An 18214-nucleotide genomic window follows, 5' to 3' on the forward strand; every position below is an offset into this window, starting at 1 on the left:
CAGGGTTGTTTCCCAGAGGGGATTCTGGTGGCCCAGAGGCACCTGGGGTCAGCCTTCCCACATGTGGCCCTGTGTGTATGTTGGAATAGGCCCTTCTAGGGCGAAGAGCAGTGCAGATATCTGTTGGGTCTTTGCCCAATTAGGATTGTACTTCAAGAAGTACTTCAGTGCTAATTGTATACTGGGCTTAGTAGTCAGCAAAGTTCTTTATTGAGTGTTAAGCCCAGCAAACCCCAGATGAGCCAAGCTTGGACAGCACCCGCAATGCATCTGCCCGCCCTAGCTGGGCGAGGTGCGTGCCAAGCTGGCCCAGGGAGGCAGAGGGCTCCCTTGCCACCACCATCTCAATCAGAGCCCGCAGCGGCGAGCGACTCGGCCTCAGCGAATAGGCAAAGGTGGACCAGGCAGCAGGCAGCCCATATCTTGCAGCCAGGTGTCGAGTAGTGCCATGGGCCATGCCCCCACCTGGCCCAGGCTCAGGGTCCAGCAGTACAATCAGCTCTTCTAGCACCTCCAGCTCATCCAGGAGGCGAGACAGGGGCTGTGACGCCAGACTGGACAGTTCTGGAAGAAAGGGGAAGGGTAAAGGGGAGGAAGAGCGGGCGTCCAGTCCACCTTCCCTGCCCTGGGGCTCCTCCAGGACTAACCCCTGCTCAGGAGTGGAAGTAGAGAGGCCTCCTTCCATGTGTCCCCTGTCTCCAGGGCGCCTGGGGAGGGCAGATGCGAGGAGGAAGGGGTGTGGGTGTTGGGGACTCCGCAGACCAAGCCAGGATAGGGATAGGGGTCGGCTTTCTCCTTGGGCCGGCAGAGGTGCCAGAGCAGAATAAACAGGAGGATCGCTATCAGCGCCAAGGTCAGGAGCAGGACCAGCACCAAGAGCGGAAGGAAATTCGGCCAGGCCTGCTGAGGGACAGGCTCAGGAGTCCTCCAGGCAATGGAACTTGCTGGTGAGCTGCGCTCCTGGGAGCTAGGGGCGCCTGGGTTTCCAGGTGTGAGGGGGCAGTGCCCCTTGGCAGGGACGGGCCTCTGGGGATAAAGGGTTGGAGTAAAGCTGGAGGCCACACTCCACTCCTGCCCGCTCCCAAACCTCCCAACTTTATACCCTTTAATGGGGCCACATCCCATCTGATATGGTATCTGATATAGTTGGGCCTTGCGGGGCCCAACTACCTTAACCTAGGACCTCCCGACCCCTGCAGGCCAGCCACCTCCCGAAACCACGGCCCCACCCCTTACGTGGGGCTACGCCGGCTCCCTACATCTAGGCCCCCCACCTCCGGCACGCCCTTGCCCGGCCGGGAGTCCCATCCTCACCTCTCTGCAGCGCCATGGGGTTCTGCCCTCGCCCGCGGCGGGAGTGGGGGTCACGGCTCCGCCGCCGCAGGGGCTACATAGCTCCGCGCCGTCGGGGTTGCACTGCCCAGAAGAACACTCTCGGAACGGGGGCGTTACGAAATCGCCGTGGTCATTGAGTCCGCAGTTTTCCCGGAACTCATAGTCTAGCGGGAAAGCTGCGCTCTAGTGCGGCCGCCTAGCCCGCCCCTGCGCAGGCAACGCCCTCTCCCTTCGCCCTATCCCCAGCGTTCCCCGCCCCTCCAGGACGCTTCCAGCCTATTAGCTTGCGCCCCGGTCTTGTCACTTTTCTCCGGGCTCGCTTTTTCACCCCCGAGCCTGCTCTGCACGAAGCTCCGCCCACTCCCGGTTTCTCTACATAAAACCCACCCTTTCCACGCGGCTTTTATCCCGCCTCTCCAGCCATATCCCTTCGCTGTTGCCCTACTGTAGCCCGCACTGTCTGCACAGGCTCTGCCTGCCATCCCTGTCTGATCTGCATAAGGCCCACCGCTTAGACCCCTAAGCAAGCCTCTCTGGCCCGTAGCCCACAGACCTCGCCCCTTCCCCGCTCCCTATCACCTGCAAGCTCCGCCCAAGCAAGGCTCGGTCTCGGATTCTCACCTGGGCATGGGGGCGGCCCGAAGCGCTGCAGGCAGCTGCTGCAGCACTTGTTGTCTGGATTCCAGTATTCAAGGCGGCCGCAGTACTGGGAGGCTTCCGGCGGTGGCGCCAGGGCCAGAAGCAGCAAGGCCGTCAGGAGGCATCGTCCAGGCCCCATTTGGGGAGCCATGACAGCGGGACTTCCAAACACAGCGCCTCTGCTACACTTTCCGGGGAAATCGGGCAGAAAAAAGGACGCGGTGATGTGGGGGAACAGAATTCTCACGCCTCTTCGGAAGCCGGGAATCTACCCCCGAGCCCTCATCCCCCAACTGAGCCGGTTATCAGAGAAGCCCACAAGGCCACAAGGGGACTAAGAGGGCTGCGGATCTAGATTGCAAGAATGCATATCCCACCTCTGCCATTTCCTCACCCACCCACCCTCCCTTTTCCATCCCTAAAATGAGACAATAATAGCACCTGTCTCATAGGGTTATTGTGGAGAATTAGAACCGTTATTAGAAGTAAAGCAGGGGCTGGGTGTGGTGGCTCATGCCTGTAATCCCAACACTTTGGGATGCCAAGACAGGAGGATCACTTGATCTCTCGAACAGCCTGGACAACAAAATGAAACCCCATCTTTACAAAAGAAAAAAACAAAAAAAAAAGCAAAGCACTTTGCCAAGTGCAGTGGCTCACGTCTGCAGTCCCCGCTACTAGGGAGGCCAAGGTAAGGAGGATTGCTTGAGCCATGAATTACAGACCAGCCTGGGCAACACAGCAAGACCTCATCTCTAAAAACAAAAAAAACTGGCTGCCGGGCGCAGTGGCTCATGCCTGTCATCCCAACACTTTGGGAGGCCCAGGTGGGTGGATCACCTGAGGTCAGTAGTTCAAAACCAGCCTGGCCTACATGGTGAAACGCTGTCTCTATTAAAAATACAAAATTAGCCGGGCGTGGTAGCGCATGCCTGTAAATCTCAGCTACTTGGGAGGCTGAGGCAGGAGAATTGCTTGAACCTGGGAAGTGGAGGCTGCAGTGAGCTGAGATTGTGCCATTGCACTCCAGCCTGGGCAACAAGAATGAAACTCCTTAAAAAAAAACAAAAACAAAAACAAACTAAAGTGCTGAAAACAGCACCTCGCATATAGTAAACTCAGTGTTTAAGTGTAAGGCATCACTAACTCCCATCTCAATTCGGAGCCAGCCCCATGCTGGCTGGAGACCACCTCCCAGCACCTCACCTCACCTTTGAATCCTAATCTCCTTGGGGCTAGGGCTCCTCCCACCTGCCACAACCAGGTCTCTTCCCCCTTGAATAAGCCTCAGATGGAGGTGCTAAGGTTTTCAGCACAAAGGTGTCCCCACCCTACCAGTACCGTTAGGGTCCTGGGTCCCAAGCTGGCCGTGCCAAGTTCCTCAGCTGAAGTTGTGGCCGAGACCCAGCCTTGTTTCCCCTTTTCGTCACACGTGTGGGTGGAGGGAAATGCCAAACCACAGCAAAAGCAAGTTGATGCTGAAGCGAAACACGCAGCTTTATTAAGACAGCGGCGGTAGAAGAAGGTCTTCATGCTGAACAGATTACATTATGGAGCCCGGGAGCCTGGGAAGGATGGGGCAGGAGAGTGAAGGGGGCTTTGAGGAGAGGTCCTGCCAGGAACATCTGTCCCTGTTGGGGGTGAAGGGTAAGGGGGCCAGGGCCTCAGAAGCGGCCATGCCGGTGATCAGGGGAATGCCGATGGTTCCTCTCTCGGGGACGGTGGCCGGTATGGAACCTCGGGGGCGACCTGGGAATAGGAGTGTTGAGAGTTAGGTTAGAACCCTGAGGAGTGGTGCAGAGATCCTGCAGGCCTGCCTCTCTGCTCTGGGATGAGGCAGGCGGGTGCTGAAATAACTAGAGTTCTACGACATGACCTCAGTGGCCAGTATCAGGGGTGGCAATCCAGGCTGGTCGTGGATTAGGGGTTCAGGCTGGTTTGGGGATTGGGACTTAGGTACTGGTCTCCAGATGGGGCTCAGAACTACTCTTAGGGAATGACCGGGCACAGTGGTTCACGTCTGTAATCCCCACACTTTGGGAGGCTGAGATGGGTGGATTACCTGAGGTCCGGAGTTCGAGACCAGCCTGGCCAACATGGTGAAACCCCATCTCTACTAAAAATACAAAAATTAGCCAGGCATGGTGGCAGGTGCCTGTAATCCCAGCTACTTGGAAGGCTGAGAGAGAATTGCTTGAACCTGGGAGGCAGAGGTTGCAGTGAGCCAAGACCGCGCCTTTGCACTCTAGCCTGGGGAAGAAGAGCAAAACTCCGTCTCAAAAAAAAAAAAAAAAGAGTCAGCCCGGGAGTGGTGGCTCACGCCTGTAATCCCAGCACTTTGGGAGGGTGAGGCAGCTGGATCACGAGGTTAGGAGTTCAGACCAGCCTGGCCAAGATGGTGAAACCCCATCTCTACTAAAAACACAAAAATTAGTTGGGCATGGTGGCAGGTGCCTGTAATCCCAGCTACTTGGGAGGCTGAGGCAGAGAATTGCTTGAACCCGGGAGCCAGAAGTTGCAGTGAACCAAGATGGTGCCAATGCACTCCAGCCTGGGCAACAGAGTGAGGCTCCATCTCAAAAAAAAAAAAAAAAGAGTCTTGGGAACGTTGTTACTGGGGCTTAGGGTCAGGCTCATCTGAGGATATAGGGGCCTTAGGACATGAGGAGACAGAGCAGGCTGGTCCTGAGCTACCTGCGCCTGGGTCCCCGCCCATAGAGCTGCCTCCGGAGGTTCTGGGAAATGGGCCGCAGATGCATGAAGTTGCAGAAGCCACCTCGGGTACATTCCCTGCATAGAGGGTAGAGAGATGGAGGAAGCCATTGTCACTGACAGCCCCTACCACGCAGTCAAAGTCTGGGATTCCAAGTGCCCATCCCACCCTTGAACTACCATACCCCATCTCATACTGGCGACAGCATGACTCCCGGAAGTCAGTGACAGGAGACAGCTCAGCGTGCACAGCCTGCCCGTTGAACCAGCGGTTATTGAGTTCAGCCACGGCCCGCTCTGCATCCTCCTCCCTCCGGAACTGCAGGAAATGTCAGTCAGGGTCAGCAGGAGAACTCAGAGATCTTCAGGGGACTCATTAGCCGCTCTGGGGCTGGACTGGATTTAGTGATGAACTTCAAGCTGAGAGCCTACAGTGGCCACCATCAGGCATTGAAACGCCTCCACTTCTGGGCCTTAAGTGGGGGACAGCAAGCACCTTGACATAGACGTTGCCCACGAGGTGGTCCCCAAGGTTGTCGCACACATTCATCTCTTCAATCTCCCCATACTTCTCCTGCAGTTCTGTGAACACCTCCTGTGGAAGACGGGGAGGAACTCAGCTGAGCTCCCACAAGAAACCCAACCTACCCCTACCAACCCTCACCTCGAAGAAGTTATCATAGTGCTCCTGCACCTCCACGTCGCTCACATGACCTGGCGCGGGGGGCGGGCAGGGTGGAATCAGAGAGTAGCCTACTGGGGGCTGTTCACCTTGCCCACATGCCTGGTCCCTTACTCACAGTGTGATCCGTCTGCAGTTTGGGCTGTGTTCTGTGGATTCCGGTACAGGTTGAGCAGCACTATGGTCTGCACAGAATTTAAAAGGGGCGGGGCCTGAGCTCAGAGGGCAGGGCTGCATGCAAAGAGAGTGAGGCATGAAGGTTGGGGGTGGAACCTTGCACCCCAGCCTAAGCATCATGAGTGCATCGGCGATCCTTTGCCCCTAAGAAACCAGAAACGGGATGGAGGGGACTGGCAAGGATGAACAGCGGGATGGAAGGGACTGGCAAAGATGAACAGCCGCCGTGTGTAGGGTGTACGCATGGGGGCGCGACCAAGTTCCCGGGAGAAGGGCAGGAAGACTGGTGGGAGGAGCCTGCAGAAAGGTCCAATCAGAAAAAAAGCCGGGCGGTGGGGAGGGTCTCAGGAACCCGGAATAGGCGGGACATGGTGACGACGGCCCCAGAAGCGGAAGGGCCAGGGAGGCGTTAACCCACGAGGCTCCGCGCCGGGTCTCACCTGGCTGAATGTCGGCTTGTTGTGAAGCCGGGAGCACCGGTCCCCGTGCCGGCAGGCCCCGATCTTAAAGTAAAAAGAGCAGTTAACCCTGGAAGAGGTGCAAAGACAAAGGTGAACCGAGGGCCGGGGAAGCGAGGCACCCCAGAAACACCGCCCCACCACCCAGGACCCCAGTACCCCGGCCCCGACCCCCCGAGAGTCCACTCCCAGCGCCCGTTCTCACTTGTCCTTCTCAGTCCCGAATATCGAAGCTAAATATTCAGCCATTTTTACCCAAGCCCTCCAGGTTTGGGTGCTCTTACGTCACTTCCGTTGCTTAGGAGCACTGGGAAGTGTAGTTCGTTGCCCTCTCCAGGCGCTTACCAAGCGCTCGGAAACGCCCCAGGGCGCTTGCGCGTGGGAGGCGCGCGCCCTCCCCGTAGACTCCCCGGTAGGAGTTCTTTTAACAGCGCATGCGTGCAGCGTTGCCTCGCCCAAAGAAGACTACAATCTCCAGGGAAACCTGGGGCATCTCGCGCAAACGTCCACAACTGAAAGTGGCTAAGGCATCCCAGCCGGAGGAAGTGAGCTCTCCTGGTGAGTTGGGGGTCGTTTCGCCCACCCTAGTAAATATAAAGAGCTCTTTAATCCAGCCAGCTTACTAGTGGGGGCGGGGATGCCCTGCTTTCAGCAAACCCACCTTTACATTTATCTCTGATTTGTTGTAATAGGGGTGTGGTTGTTCGTGATCCTTGCATCTGTTACTTAGGGTCAAGGCTTGGGTCTTGCCCCACAGACCCTTGGGACGACCTGGCCCCAGTGCAGCTATGAACCTGGAGCGAGTGTCCAATGAGGAGAAGTTGAACCTGTGCCGGAAGTACTACCTGGGTAAGGCAGATCGCTAGGGTTCCAGGAGAAGAGAGGGGACTGGACTAGAGCACCCGAGGGAAGAGGGCCTCGGGGCCTGGATTCGTAAGTCTAAGAGATGAAGGACCTGCGAACGCCGACTCCTGGATTTGAGCGGGGAGGGCCTGGGTCCTGAGGAATGAGGAAGCTGGGGCCTCAATTTCTGGCAATTTCTGGATCCCAAGAGAGGAGGGGGATTGAGGGCCTGGACTCTTGGGTCCTGCGAAAGAGATGGTTGAGGAATCAGATTCCTGGATCCCAGAGAGGAGCCAGATTCCTGAGTCCCTGACAGCAGAAATCTCCATTTGAACTTGGGTGTGGGAGAGTTTCTTCCAAATAGATCTTCTGGGTGGGAGTTGGCGAAGATCTTCATTGCCTTATGAGGTTTCAGGGTTTGTTTGTTTGTTTTTCTTTCTCCCTAGGGGGGTTTGCTTTCCTGCCTTTTCTCTGGTTGGTCAACATCTTCTGGTTCTTCCGAGAGGCCTTCCTTGTCCCAGCCTACACAGAACAGAGCCAAATCAAAGGCTGTGAGTCTAGAGCACAGAGGAGGGAGGCCAGTGGCAGGGGAGAGGGGGAAGCGGGGAGTCTTGGTGGGAAGGGACAATGGAGGATCCAAAATGTTGGGGCTCTGGGTGAGAAGGGAAGGCTGGTCTAGGGAAGTCTGGAGAGCAGCCGGAGGCCAACCCTTCCAGCTTCTGTTTCCCATGACAGATGTCTGGCGCTCAGCTGTGGGCTTCCTCTTCTGGGTGATAGTGCTCACCTCCTGGATCACCATCTTCCAGATCTACCGGCCCCGCTGGGGTGCCCTTGGGGACTACCTCTCCTTCACCATACCCCTGGGCACCCCCTGACAACTTATGCACAGACTGGGGCCCTGCTCATTCTCCCAGGACAGGCTCCTTAGAGCAGAGGAGCCTGTCCCGGGAGCCCCTTCTCAAACTCCTAAGACTTGCTTTCATGTCCCACGTTCTCTGCTGACATCCCCCAATAAAGGACCCTAACTTTCGATACTGACTTCCTGGGATCTTTTAGAGGTTGAGGCATAAATGATTATTAATATTTAAAAACATCTGTTGAGCGCTTTGTATGAGGCTTAGTATTTAGACATGATGTACATTTTTTACAGTGAATACTACTCATAATCTTCTGAACTAGGAACTTTCCTGCTCAGGAAACTATTAGATGAGAAACTAAGAAAGGAATAGTGCTTCCATTTCTTTTCTTTTTTCTTTTCTTTTTTTTTTTTTTGAGACAGAGTCTTGCTCTGACACCCAGGCTGGAGTGCAGTGGTACGATTGGCCTAGTGCTTCCATTTCTAGGGGCTGTTATCCTGTACTGGTAGTCGTGAATTCAAAAACATAACTTTCCTAGTGTGGGCTGCAGTATTCTCATCAGAAGTGTAGATCATGATGCTACTTCCTGGGATTTATCTGGACCAAGACGTGTGACAAATGGAAGTTTCCCGTTTCCTGAAGGAAGTGTTGTCTGCAAAAATAAAAATAGTCAAGAGCTTTCTCAGAAAATCCTTCCTTGACCATCCATCTTATTTAAAATCCAATCACCACCTTGATATTCCTGTGTCCCTTTCAGGCTACACTTTTTTTGTGGGCTTTTTTTGGGGGGTAGGGGGGGTTGTTGTTGTTGTCTGTTTGTTTTTCTAGATGGAGTCTTGCTCTGTCACCCAGGCTGGAGTGCACAGGTGCAATCTCGGCTCACCGCAACCTCCACCTCCCGGGTTCAAGCGATTCTCCTGCCTCATCCTCTCGAGTAGCTGGGATTACAGGCGCATGCCACCATGCCCGGCTAATTTTTGTATTTTTAGTAAAGACGGGGTTTCACCATGTTGGCCAGGCTGGTCTCGAACTCCTGGTCGCAGGTGATCTGCCTGCCTAGGCCTCCCAAACAGCTGGGATTTACAGGCGCGAGCCACCGTGCCCCGCCCAGACTATATTCTTTCTCCTATTACATTTCACTTAAAATTTACTTGTTTACTGTTTATCTTCCATCCTTTAAAAGATAAGCTCCATTAGCGCAGGGATTCTTCTGTTCTGTTCCTCGAGGTGTCTCCAATGCCTAGAAGAGTGCCCGACACACTAATAAATATTTGCAAAATGAATGAAGTTGTACCTGCAAAGAGATTAACAGGTACCTGGCACCTAGCGAGCGCTCAGTGAGAGGGAACCCAACGTTATTTTACATTAGTCTTCCTCTTAGGGATGAAGGGACCCCAACGGTTGGTTAAATCCGGTAAAGAGCTAAATTGGTGTTGCTCAACCCTTCTCACACTACAAGTCCCGGGAAGCCTCGCGATGCCCTAATCCTTTGTTTCCCACCGTGCCCCGCGCGGCGCCGGCGCTTTTACTCAGGGTGAGTCTGGGAAGCTGGAACTACACCTCCCAGGAAGCTAGGTGGTCGATGGTTTGTTTCCGGAAGCAAAGCCCCAGGTGGGTGGGACCTAAAGCTGGGAGACTACAGAGGCAGCTCTCAATTGGTCAGGATGCGAGATTGACGGCTAAAATAACTAATAGGAACAAGGTATTGCCGAAGGGACCCGCCCACAGAAGGGTGGTGGCCGCGGTCCAGGCTGGACACAACCAAAGGCGGAGGACCCGTGGCCCACGAAGCTCATCTTTGAACTGTCCCCGCCCGCCTCCCGCCTTGATTTGTGACCCTAGGCCCTTTGGGGCGCCTCTGACCCAGCTAGCCAGATCCCGGACCCAAACCATGTTCCCCGTGAAGGTGAAAGTGGAGAAATCAGGTGAGGACCCTGACGTCGGGGGCCTGTCGGGACCATCGGGTTGACAGGGTGTGGAGTCCCGGTAGAAGGGAGTATCGCGGAAAGGGGACTGCACGACTTTTTCCTGCAGCCTACCTGACAATCGCTGTATCAGGCAGCGAGCGTTGCCTGCCACCTTCACACCCTCCCGGTCTGCGCTTGAAGTCGCTTTGAGATTGAATGGTGGTGGCTCAGGCAATGACGTGCGTGGTAAGATATGGGGAATCCTGAGCCAGTAACTCTGAGAAGGGCCCTTTTCTCTCCTCTTTTTTTTAATTTAAATTTTAAAAATATTTAAATAGAGACGGAGTATCGCTATATTGCCCAGGCTGGTCTCGAACTCCTGGCCTCAAGCGATCCTCCCGCCTTAGCCTCCCAAATTGCTGCGATTACAGGCGTGAGTCCCCGCGCCCGGCCGAGAAGTTCTCTTTTCTTGGCTTCCCCTCAGTTTCCCCATTTCCAGCAGTGATCAGAGTCACACATCTTGCTGTGAGCCTGAAGTACAGGCACTCTTAATCCTCACAGTCACTATATTCTGGTAATCCTAGAAAATAGGAATTGTGGTCAATGGGGAAACTGAAGCTTAGAAAGAGGAGATAATTTTGGGTTGGGGCGGAGCTGACTGGATTCCAGGCCTGGCATGGTAAGGGCAGTGGGAGGGGTGCAGAATTTAGACAGAAAGATAATAGTAAAATGGTGTAGGATGTCCTATGGCAAAAGTGTTATTAAAACAAAGTGGGAGGCCGGGTGCGGTGGCTCACACCTGTAACCCCAACACTTTGGGAGGCCGAGGCTGGCAGATCACTTGAGGTCAGGAGTTTGAGACCAGCCTGGGCAACATGGTGAAACGCTGTCTCTATAAAAAATACACACACACAAAAAAACTAGCCAAGTGTGGTGGCACAAGCCTGTAGTCCCAGCTACTCAGGAGGCTGAGGCAGGAGGATTGCTGGAGCCAGAGAGGCGGAGGTTGCAGTGAGCTGAGATCACACCACTGCACTCCAGCCTGGGTGATAGATTGAGACCCTGTCTCAAAAAAAAAAAGAAAAGAAAAGAAAAGAAAAGAAAGAAAGAAAAGAGAAGTGGGTCTGACCACAAATGATGGTGAGGGAAGGTGTACACCTGTGAGTACCAGGCTGAGGAGTGCAGACTCCACCCCTGGGTGCTGTGGAGTCATGGAAGTTTCCAAGCAAGGGAAGATCAGGGTCAGGTTTGTTATTTTTCAGGAAGATTCCCCTAGCTGCCTTGTGGAGGGTGTATCAGAAGGGGACACTGAGACAAGGAGCCCAGGGGGAGCAAAGGACAGGACTAGGATGGGTAGAGTAGGGAGGAGGTGGGTGGGAGAGACACTCGGGAGGCCTAGTGGACAGGCCATGGGGTTGGTAGGCTGGGTAGGGGAGGGAGAGGGCTATCCATGGTGAGGTACAGGGAGGGACTTGGGGACAGTGAGGCCACCCTTGAGAGGGAGGCTTCAGGCCCAAGTCGGGGGTTCAGGAGAGAAGCTGGGCCTGAGGAGAGTTGTGGACGTGATCCGTACCCTCTGCATCCGCCCAAGGCTTTGCTGCAATCTCAGCTACCCTCTTCCCCCCCGCCTCACTCTGTCTCTCCTCTGAGCTATGTTTGAATCCCTGTGTCTCCTGGGCTTCTCAGGAAGTCCTTGGACTGGTCAGGCAAGTTCCCAGGTGTCCCCTCCAGGCTCTGAGCACTAGAGCCAGAGCTCCCACCAGTCAGAAAGGCAGAGCAAACACCTCTCAAAGGTAGGAGCACAGCGTAACATCATCATTTCCTCAAGTTCTGTGATGACGGGAGGCAGCCACAGGCTAACTGGGCAGGAAGGTGGGCCTAGATCTCATTTCCTGAGGGGGAAAAAAAGCCCAAACAGGATGTTTTCGGTGAAATCTCCCAATTTTGTCTGGGTGCGGTGGCTCATGTCTGTAATCCCAGCACTTTGGGAGGCTAAGGCAGGTGGATCATGAGGTCAGGAGTTTGAGATCAGCCTGGTCAATATGGTGAAACCCTATCTGTACTAAAAATACAAAAATTAGTTGAGCGTGGTGGCACGCGCCTGTAGTCCCAGTTGTTTGGGAGGCTGAGGCAGGAGAATCACTTGTACTCAGGAGGCAGAGGTTGCAGTGAGCCAAGATCACGCCACTGCACTCCAGCCTGGGCGACAGAGCAAGACTCCGTCTCAAAAAAAAGAAAAGAAAGAAATCTCCCAATTTTTAAATGTCAGCTCATTCAGATTGAATTCAGATTTAAAATTATACCACTGTTGGCCGGGCGTGGTGGCTCACGCCTGTAATCCCAGCACTTTGGGAGCCCGAGGCCAGCGGATCACTGAGGTCAGGAGTTCGAGACCAGCCTGGTCAACGTGATAAGACCCCATCTGTACTAAAAATACAAAAATTAGCCAGGCGTGGTGGCGGGTGCCTGTAATCCCAGCTATTTGGGAGGCTGAGGCAGGAGAATCACTTGAACCTGGGAGGTGGAGGTTGCAGTGAGCCAAGATTATGCCACTGCATTCCAGCCTGGGTGACAGAGCAAGACTCTGTCTCACAAAACAGAGATACATTAATTAATTAAAATAAAATTATACCACTGCCTCAACCAGATTCTGCACTCAGGTTTAGCCTCTGTCTCATAACTTCGGCTTTGGAACCAGACAGCCTGGGTTCAAATCATCAGCTCTGCAATTTCTTTGCTGTGTGCCTTTGAGCACGTGGCTTAACATCTCTGTGCCTCAGTTTCATCATCTTTAAAATATGAATAAAAATCATATGTATCTGAGCTGGGCTCTATGGCATGTGCCTATAGCCCCGGCTGCTTGGGAGGCTGAGACAGCAGGACCACTTGAGCCCAGGAGTTCAAAACCGGACAACATCATGATATCCTTTTTCAAGAAAAAAAAATAATCACATCTACCTCTGAGGGTTATTGTGATAATTCAGTGGGTTATTATGTGTAACACATAGCGAATTTAAACCTTGCCACTGGGACAGGCACAGTGGCTCACACCTGTAATCCCAGCACTTTGGGAAGCTGAGATGGCTCACCTGAATCCAGGAGTTCAAGACCAGCCTAGTCAATATCATTAAGACTCCATCTCTATACAATTTTTTTGTAATAAATTTATATTATATTAAAACACATTTTTTTTAAACCCAAAAGGATCATAAGGTAAGGTGATTGGCCTTACCTCCTGTCATAGAGCGATCATGTGGGACAGCTCTGGAACTCAGAGCTCTTGGCATCACTCCAGCCATCTCTGCCTGTTGCACCCTTTCAGGCTGCCTGGGCCTGGCTCTGAGATTGGCCGGGGCAGAGGACACGCATGCCCTTCCCTGGCCCAGTCAGCTGCCCACCTAGCTGGGGCCTGGGAGCTGACTCCTGCTGGGTCCCCTCTTGCCCCAGAGCTGGAGATGGCCAAAGCCCGGAACCAACTGGATGCTGTCTTGCAGTGTCTGCTGGAGAAGAGTCACATGGACAGGTAGGCCAGCGTGGGGTCACAGGGCCGGGCACCCTGGCAGGTTGGGCCCTCTGATCCTGGGTGGATTGGGTGGGACCCCAGAGGCTGACTTGGGGAGGAAGGTGCTTAATGGGGAGGCTGCTTGGTGCCTTCCTTCTCTGGGGCCCTGGAACCCTGAGCTGAGAGATCTCTTCTGCCTCTAGGGAGTGTCTGGATGAGGAAGCTGGGAAAACACCCTCAGACACCCACAATAAGTGAGTTTTTCTGATTGGATTTGGAGCTGAGAGTTCGTGGTTGGTAACTTCTTTCCTTATCCAAGCCCTGACTGCTCAGCCCAGCGCTACCTCCATCGTGGCCCTGATCACTCCACCTGTACAAAGACCCTATGGCAAGAGAAGCTTAGGTCCCCTCGTGGTTGCCACCTAGACCCCCATGGGTATGGGTGGGACAAAAGGCCCAAGAGGCAAGTGGGGTTCATGTGAGCATCTCAGGTTTGATACCAGTATCCCCAGGGTGCCCTCTGCAGGGTTTTGCACAGGCGTTTGTCTGAGGGTCAACTGTCTTTCCCCACAGGGATTGCTCCATCGCAGCCACCGGCAAAAGGTAAGGTGGCAGGGTCGCAGCCAGCTGACTAGAGGCTCCCAGCTCCTACCCCAGTCCTGACATTCCCTCTCCCTACGCAGGCCATCTGCCCGCTTCCCCCACCAGCGGAGGAAGAAGAGGAGGGAGATGGATGACGGGCTGGCTGAGGGAGGGCCACAGCGATCCAGTGAGTAGACAGTGGCCCTAGAGGGTCAGCAAGGAGCTGAGGGGCTATGCGAGGATGCTCACACACCTCCCATCCCCACCTTCCCAGACACATATGTGATTAAGCTGTTCGACCGGAGCGTGGACTTGGCCCAGTTCAGCGAGAACACACCACTGTACCCGATCTGCCGTGCCTGGATGCGCAACAGCCCCTCTGTGCGCGAGCGTGAATGCTCTCCCAGCTCACCCCTGCCCCCGCTGCCTGAGGATGAGGAGGTGGGATGGGTAGTGGGCCCCAGCCCAGCAGCCTGGTGCCAGGGCAGTGGGTGGATAGGCTCAAAGGATCCTGCCCCTAAGCTAGTGGGATAGATAGACACAGGTCCCTCACATAAATCCTGGATCAGGCCAGGCACACAGATGTGCACCCTTAGGTTGGGGTGTGGATCAAGGTCCCTAGGGAAGACATACATAACCACCTGGCCTGGGAGACAGGGAACAGGGTTACCCTGGGCAGTTAGATGTGGACCTCCAAGATCAGGGGTTCCCAAGAGCTGAGGGGCTAGACAAGGGTCCTTAGTACAGACAGAAGTGGCCACCAGGCCTTGAGGAGCAGGTGGGCTGGGTAGGAACGGATGGGGGTCTATAAGCCATCTGGCCCAGCAGGGTAGACAAGGGTCCCCAGGACAGACATATAGGACCCTTCAGACATATAGGACTGTCAGAAATGGACAGAGCTTCCTAGGTGGCACAGATGTGACCCCCTAGACAGGATTCCCTGAGGCAGGCAGATGTGACTTCCTGGGCTGACAGGTGTAGATGGAGTCTCTGGGCTGGACAGGAGAAGACAGGGGTCCCTGGGGCGGGCAGACTTGACCCCCTGGCTGGTTGAGGTGTCTGCCCTTCAGACACGCCTCCTGTCTGAGTCCCTTAGCGAGCCCCTCATGCCATTTGTTGCTGGGAAAGGCAGGAGGGATGAATGTGGATTCCCAGCCCCTCTGCTTTGACTCTCTTGGGCCTGGCATGGGGCCCTTGTGTCCCCAGGGCTCAGAGGTAACCAACAGCAAGAGTCGTGATGTGTACAAGCTGCCGCCACCCACACCCCCGGGGCCACCCGGAGATGCCTGCAGATCCCGCATCCCATCTCCACTGCAGCCTGAGATGCAGGGCACCCCTGACGATGAGGCGAGTATGCCACGCTGGCCCAGGGTTATGGGGCACATGCGGTGGGGCTCAGGAATGGCCACTCAACCTGGCCTGTCTGTCCATGCAGCCGTCTGAGCCCGAGCCCTCACCCTCCACACTCATCTATCGCAACATGCAGCGCTGGAAACGCATCCGCCAGAGGTGAGCGTCCCCCAGCCTGCTTGCCCCTCCTAGGGCCTTTTGCAACTGCTGAGTCTCCCCTCTGCCTCCCCAGGTGGAAGGAGGCCTCTCATCGGAACCAGCTTCGTTACTCAGAAAGCATGAAGATCCTACGAGAGATGTACGAACGACAGTGATGTTCCCAGGTCCCCCCATACCAGTAAACATCCCCCAGCTCCACACTGGTGTCTGCTCCGGTCCCTCCTTCCTGGCCCGGGCACAAAGCAGTTGGCAGAGCTCTAGCACATTTATTGGGAGAGTGAGCCTGGGAAAGACTAAGGGAGTGGTGGCAGGGAGAAAGGCTGTGGGGAATCAGAGCGGGTGCTCAGCTGGGTCTTGAAGGAGAAGAGGAGGAGGGTGGGAGGTGGGTTGCCCAGGATATCTGGTTGAAGACTTGGGGGTCAAGACAAAGGGACTTAGGGGGATGGGGTCTGGTTAGAGTTGGGGAGGGAGCCTAGGACATCCGTGCAGAGTCTGGGGAGGTTGGGGTGGGAGAGTCTGTACAGTTTGGTGTTGGGTGTTCTGGTTGGCCTGGTGTCCAAGAGTTGGGGCGGTCGGAAAAGGGTTCCAGAGTCTGGTGTGGCTGGGTGGGGTTTCACTGCAGAAAATGGGCTGGAGGGAGCAGTTGTAGACTGTCTGGTTGCAGGGGAAAGATCGGGTCTTGGGAACCAGGCCTGAATGGTCTGGAGTGGGAGGTCTGTGCAGTCCAGGACGTTTGGGGGGTGGCGGGATTGTGCCTGACTGGCCTGGGGTTGGGGGAGGGCTGTCTACACCATAATTTGGTGTCAAAATAGGGAAGGGATGGAAATGTAGTACCCGGATGTCTTTGTAGAGGACTCAGAAGGAAGTAGAGGAGGGGTCTTAAGTGGGGCTATATGCCAAGAAAGTGGGTCGGTGGGGCTGAGGCTGTCGGCTGAGGGTTAGGGTAATGCTGGTAGGGTCTGGAAGCCGGGGAGTTGTCGGTGTGGGGTCGGAAAGCTGGAGGGGGTGTGAGAGCGAGGGTGTCAGTGGAAGGGTCTAGGTTATCAAGGCAGTGTCCAGGGTGGAGGTTAGGGCAGAATCCAGGAGTGGGTGACAGGACAGTCCTTGGCGCACTCAGGACATCTGGCTGGGCGGAGTCAGATCGGCTTTAATAGAGGGAGCCTGAGGAGGCTCCCGGGGTGCGGGCGCGGCCCAGCCCCCTACTTGGCTGCGGCTGGCGGTGGGGCCTGGGCGGACGCTGGTGCGGCCTGGATGGACAGGACGCCCTCGGGGGACAGCGCGGACGTCACGGCAGCCGGATCCACGCCAGGCGGCAGGCGGTAGCGGCGGTGGAACTCGCGCGCGACGAATCCGTGCTCATCCTGGAGGGGAGGGAGGCTTGAGCGGCCCCGCCCCTCCGGCCCGGCGGTGCGCGTACCCGCTGCAGCCCCGCCCCCCGCCGCTCACCGGGCGCTCCTCGTGGCGCGCGTGCACCTCCACGTGTTCGCCCACCACCTTGACAGCAATTTCCTCCGGAGAGAAGTGCTTCACGTCTAGCAGCACCGAGAAGTGGCCGGGGTCCGTCGGCACCTACGCGCAGCGGGCGCGGGCGGGACTGTCATTGGGCCGGGCCAGGCTCGCAGGACCCACCCAGGGAAACCCCACCCCCGTCGGTTCCGTGCCGCGGCTCACTCTGGCCTCCGGAGTTGAGCAGTCAGCTCGCCTACCGGGAGTCACCCAGGACCTCTTCACCCTGAATAACAGGGATACGCCCCCGCCCTGTAATATCTGGGATTGCCCTCTCCCCCGCAGTGATAAGGCTCCCTTCCCCTGCAAGGTCAGGAACCTCTGCCCTCCCCCGGTGTCAGCGAATCCGAAGTCATCGTGCCCCCCAGGGCACTGTTTCCGCAGCTCCCTCTTCAGAGCCCCGGGTCGCTTCTCTACCAGCCCCGCCAAACTCGCCAAGATGCCCATTCCCCCGTTTCCAGGGTCCTCTGCTTACTCTCCCACTCGAGTCACGGGACCTCGGCAGCTACTGGTAGCCTTCCCCCACTTAAGAGTGGCCGGGAACCCTTCCTCACGTCGCAGGGCCCTCCCCTCCTCTTCTGGAGATACCGGGCCACCGCACACAGTCTCTCAACTCTTCCCCGAGACTAAGAACATTCCTTCCCTTCAGGAGTCACTGCCTGCCTCCTTTTCCCCAGATTTCCCGTATCACCAGCCTCCTTCAGAGTAAGCAAGAATCCCCTTAGAGTGACCCAGACCTTCCATTCTCTGGAGAGCTGAGAGCCCCCCACCCCGCCCCCCACCTAGGAGCGACGGGGACCTCCCACCCGCTGCAGTGTGCGGGCCTCAGATTCCCAGGGACTTCGGAAGCCCTTCGGAGCTGCGGACTCTCCACCCCGCCCAAGGCCAACGAACATTCTCTCACATGTTCCCACCCCAGGCTGTCCCAGACCCCTGGCAATGGAAGTGGTCGAGTTCGCCCCTCCCCAGGCCTGGCACCTGGGCGACGGGCAGCGCCACGCTGGGTGCGCGCAGGTAGTAGGGGGCGAGCGTGGTGGGGCAGAGCGCAGCCAGCTCGGCCTCCAGCAGCCCCTCGCCGAAGCGCTGGTCAAAGAGGCGTCCGGGCGCCGAAAGTCCGGGCAACGGGGCCGAGGCGCGGCGCAGCCAAGACGGCTGCACAGGCACCGGGATCTCCATCCTGCTCCTCCGCGTTGCAGTGCCCCTGCGTGCGCAGCCGCTCATTTATAGTGCGCCCTGTGCCGGCCCCTCGGAGGGCTGCCCAGGGACACTGGGACCGTGGCCAGACCCGGCCATTAGGAGAGCCTTGTTTAGAAACCCAAACAATGACTTGGCCATTTATTAAGCGCCTGCTGGATGCCTGGCAAATGCTGTCAAGAAGGTGACATGAAGATTCCCCAATTTCCAGAAGGGGAAAGTAAGGCTGAGGAGGGGGAGCTTTGCGGGTGTGGGGAGCACAGCGTGGTGATTGGGGCCCAGAGCCCAAGAGGCCCACGGAAGAGTTTCCA

General features: G+C 56.1%; 5 protein-coding genes across 14 annotated transcripts; 2 read left to right on the forward strand and 3 right to left on the reverse strand.

The window, feature by feature from the left end:
• Positions 1 to 174: 174 nt before the first annotated feature.
• IGFLR1 (IGF like family receptor 1) lies at positions 175 to 3507 on the reverse strand. Of its 5 annotated transcripts, none has more exons than XM_054462203.1 (5): positions 3316 to 3507; positions 1957 to 2161; positions 1315 to 1499; positions 648 to 1026; positions 175 to 564 (listed from the first exon to the last, which is right to left on the reverse strand). In XM_054462203.1, exons 1-5 carry the CDS (start codon positions 3505 to 3507, stop codon positions 218 to 220), a joined length of 1308 nt encoding a protein of 435 aa, XP_054318178.1. In that variant the 3' UTR covers positions 175 to 217. The 5 variants fall into 5 exon arrangements, with proteins under 5 accessions (XP_054318178.1, XP_054318180.1, XP_054318181.1 ...); XM_054462205.2 differs by having other exon boundaries at positions 1957 to 2156; positions 3316 to 3444; XM_054462206.2 differs by having other exon boundaries at positions 1957 to 2156; positions 3186 to 3417.
• Positions 3447 to 6327, reverse strand: U2AF1L4 (U2 small nuclear RNA auxiliary factor 1 like 4). Of its 4 annotated transcripts, none has more exons than XM_054462211.2 (8): positions 6209 to 6327; positions 5986 to 6073; positions 5487 to 5553; positions 5351 to 5400; positions 5183 to 5281; positions 4872 to 5005; positions 4669 to 4764; positions 3447 to 3723 (listed from the first exon to the last, which is right to left on the reverse strand). In XM_054462211.2, the coding sequence occupies exons 1-8, from the start codon at positions 6250 to 6252 to the stop codon at positions 3639 to 3641; spliced, it is 663 nt and encodes a 220-aa protein (XP_054318186.1). In that variant the 5' UTR covers positions 6253 to 6327; the 3' UTR covers positions 3447 to 3638. The 4 variants fall into 4 exon arrangements, with proteins under 4 accessions (XP_054318186.1, XP_054318187.1, XP_054318188.1 ...); XM_054462212.2 differs by having other exon boundaries at positions 4884 to 5005; positions 6209 to 6308; XM_054462213.2 differs by lacking the exons at positions 5351 to 5400; positions 5487 to 5553.
• A 96-nt stretch (positions 6328 to 6423) lies between these two features.
• On the forward strand, positions 6424 to 7876 carry PSENEN (presenilin enhancer, gamma-secretase subunit). Of its 3 annotated transcripts, none has more exons than XM_054462219.2 (4): positions 6424 to 6561; positions 6761 to 6852; positions 7293 to 7397; positions 7582 to 7876. In XM_054462219.2, the coding sequence occupies exons 2-4, from the start codon at positions 6792 to 6794 to the stop codon at positions 7719 to 7721; spliced, it is 306 nt and encodes a 101-aa protein (XP_054318194.1). In that variant the 5' UTR covers positions 6424 to 6561; positions 6761 to 6791; the 3' UTR covers positions 7722 to 7876. The 3 variants fall into 3 exon arrangements, with proteins under 3 accessions (XP_054318194.1, XP_054318191.1, XP_054318192.1); XM_054462216.2 differs by having other exon boundaries at positions 6425 to 6561; positions 6696 to 6852; XM_054462217.2 differs by having other exon boundaries at positions 6429 to 6561; positions 6734 to 6852.
• Positions 7877 to 9229: 1353 nt separating this feature from the next.
• On the forward strand, positions 9230 to 15403 carry LIN37 (lin-37 DREAM MuvB core complex component). The gene is made up of 9 exons (XM_054462210.2): positions 9230 to 9628; positions 13058 to 13133; positions 13316 to 13366; positions 13686 to 13715; positions 13796 to 13881; positions 13969 to 14135; positions 14901 to 15041; positions 15130 to 15203; positions 15277 to 15403. Exons 1-9 carry the CDS (start codon positions 9286 to 9288, stop codon positions 15356 to 15358), a joined length of 1050 nt encoding a protein of 349 aa, XP_054318185.1. The 5' UTR covers positions 9230 to 9285; the 3' UTR covers positions 15359 to 15403.
• Positions 15404 to 15449: 46 nt separating this feature from the next.
• HSPB6 (heat shock protein family B (small) member 6) lies at positions 15450 to 18193 on the reverse strand. Its single transcript, XM_054462215.2, has 3 exons — positions 17688 to 18193; positions 16650 to 16772; positions 15450 to 16564 (listed from the first exon to the last, which is right to left on the reverse strand). The coding sequence occupies exons 1-3, from the start codon at positions 17928 to 17930 to the stop codon at positions 16403 to 16405; spliced, it is 528 nt and encodes a 175-aa protein (XP_054318190.1). The 5' UTR covers positions 17931 to 18193; the 3' UTR covers positions 15450 to 16402.
• Between the last annotated feature and the right edge of the window lie 21 nt (positions 18194 to 18214).

The sequence above is a fragment of the Pongo pygmaeus genome, chromosome 20 (genome assembly GCF_028885625.2).
Source record: "Pongo pygmaeus isolate AG05252 chromosome 20, NHGRI_mPonPyg2-v2.0_pri, whole genome shotgun sequence".
Lineage (NCBI taxonomy): Eukaryota > Metazoa > Chordata > Mammalia > Primates > Hominidae > Pongo > Pongo pygmaeus.

Excerpts from the sequence above, each read along its gene's own strand:
- IGFLR1 (XM_054462203.1), bottom strand. The coding sequence starts at position 3,507 with ATGAAGACCTTCTTCTACCGCCGCTGTCTTAATAAAGCTGCGTGTTTC. Across the intron at positions 2,162-3,315 it reads TGGGACCCAGGACCCTAACG|TGTAGCAGAGGCGCTGTGTT; the intron begins GTACTGGTAGGG and ends TTCCCCGGAAAG. Across the intron at positions 565-647 it reads ACTTCCACTCCTGAGCAGGG|AACTGTCCAGTCTGGCGTCA; the intron begins GTTAGTCCTGGA and ends CCTTTCTTCCAG.
- U2AF1L4 (XM_054462211.2), bottom strand. The coding sequence starts at position 6,252 with ATGGCTGAATATTTAGCTTCGATATTCGGGACTGAGAAGGACAA. Across the intron at positions 6,074-6,208 it reads TTCGGGACTGAGAAGGACAA|GGTTAACTGCTCTTTTTACT; the intron begins GTGAGAACGGGC and ends CACCTCTTCCAG. Across the intron at positions 5,554-5,985 it reads ACAAGCCGACATTCAGCCAG|ACCATAGTGCTGCTCAACCT; the intron begins GTGAGACCCGGC and ends AATTCTGTGCAG.
- PSENEN (XM_054462219.2), top strand. The coding sequence starts at position 6,792 with ATGAACCTGGAGCGAGTGTCCAATGAGGAGAAGTTGAACCTGTGCCGG. Across the intron at positions 6,853-7,292 it reads GTGCCGGAAGTACTACCTGG|GGGGGTTTGCTTTCCTGCCT; the intron begins GTAAGGCAGATC and ends CTTTCTCCCTAG. Across the intron at positions 7,398-7,581 it reads ACAGAGCCAAATCAAAGGCT|ATGTCTGGCGCTCAGCTGTG; the intron begins GTGAGTCTAGAG and ends TTCCCATGACAG.
- LIN37 (XM_054462210.2), top strand. The coding sequence starts at position 9,286 with ATGGTTTGTTTCCGGAAGCAAAGCCCCAGGTGGGTGGGACCTAAAGCT. Across the intron at positions 9,629-13,057 it reads GGTGAAAGTGGAGAAATCAG|AGCTGGAGATGGCCAAAGCC; the intron begins GTGAGGACCCTG and ends CTCTTGCCCCAG. Across the intron at positions 15,204-15,276 it reads TGGAAACGCATCCGCCAGAG|GTGGAAGGAGGCCTCTCATC; the intron begins GTGAGCGTCCCC and ends CTGCCTCCCCAG.
- HSPB6 (XM_054462215.2), bottom strand. The coding sequence starts at position 17,930 with ATGAGCGGCTGCGCACGCAGGGGCACTGCAACGCGGAGGAGCAGGATG. Across the intron at positions 16,773-17,687 it reads TGGCGCTGCCCGTCGCCCAG|GTGCCGACGGACCCCGGCCA; the intron begins GTGCCAGGCCTG and ends CGCTGCGCGTAG. Across the intron at positions 16,565-16,649 it reads CGCGCCACGAGGAGCGCCCG|GATGAGCACGGATTCGTCGC; the intron begins GTGAGCGGCGGG and ends CCTCCCCTCCAG.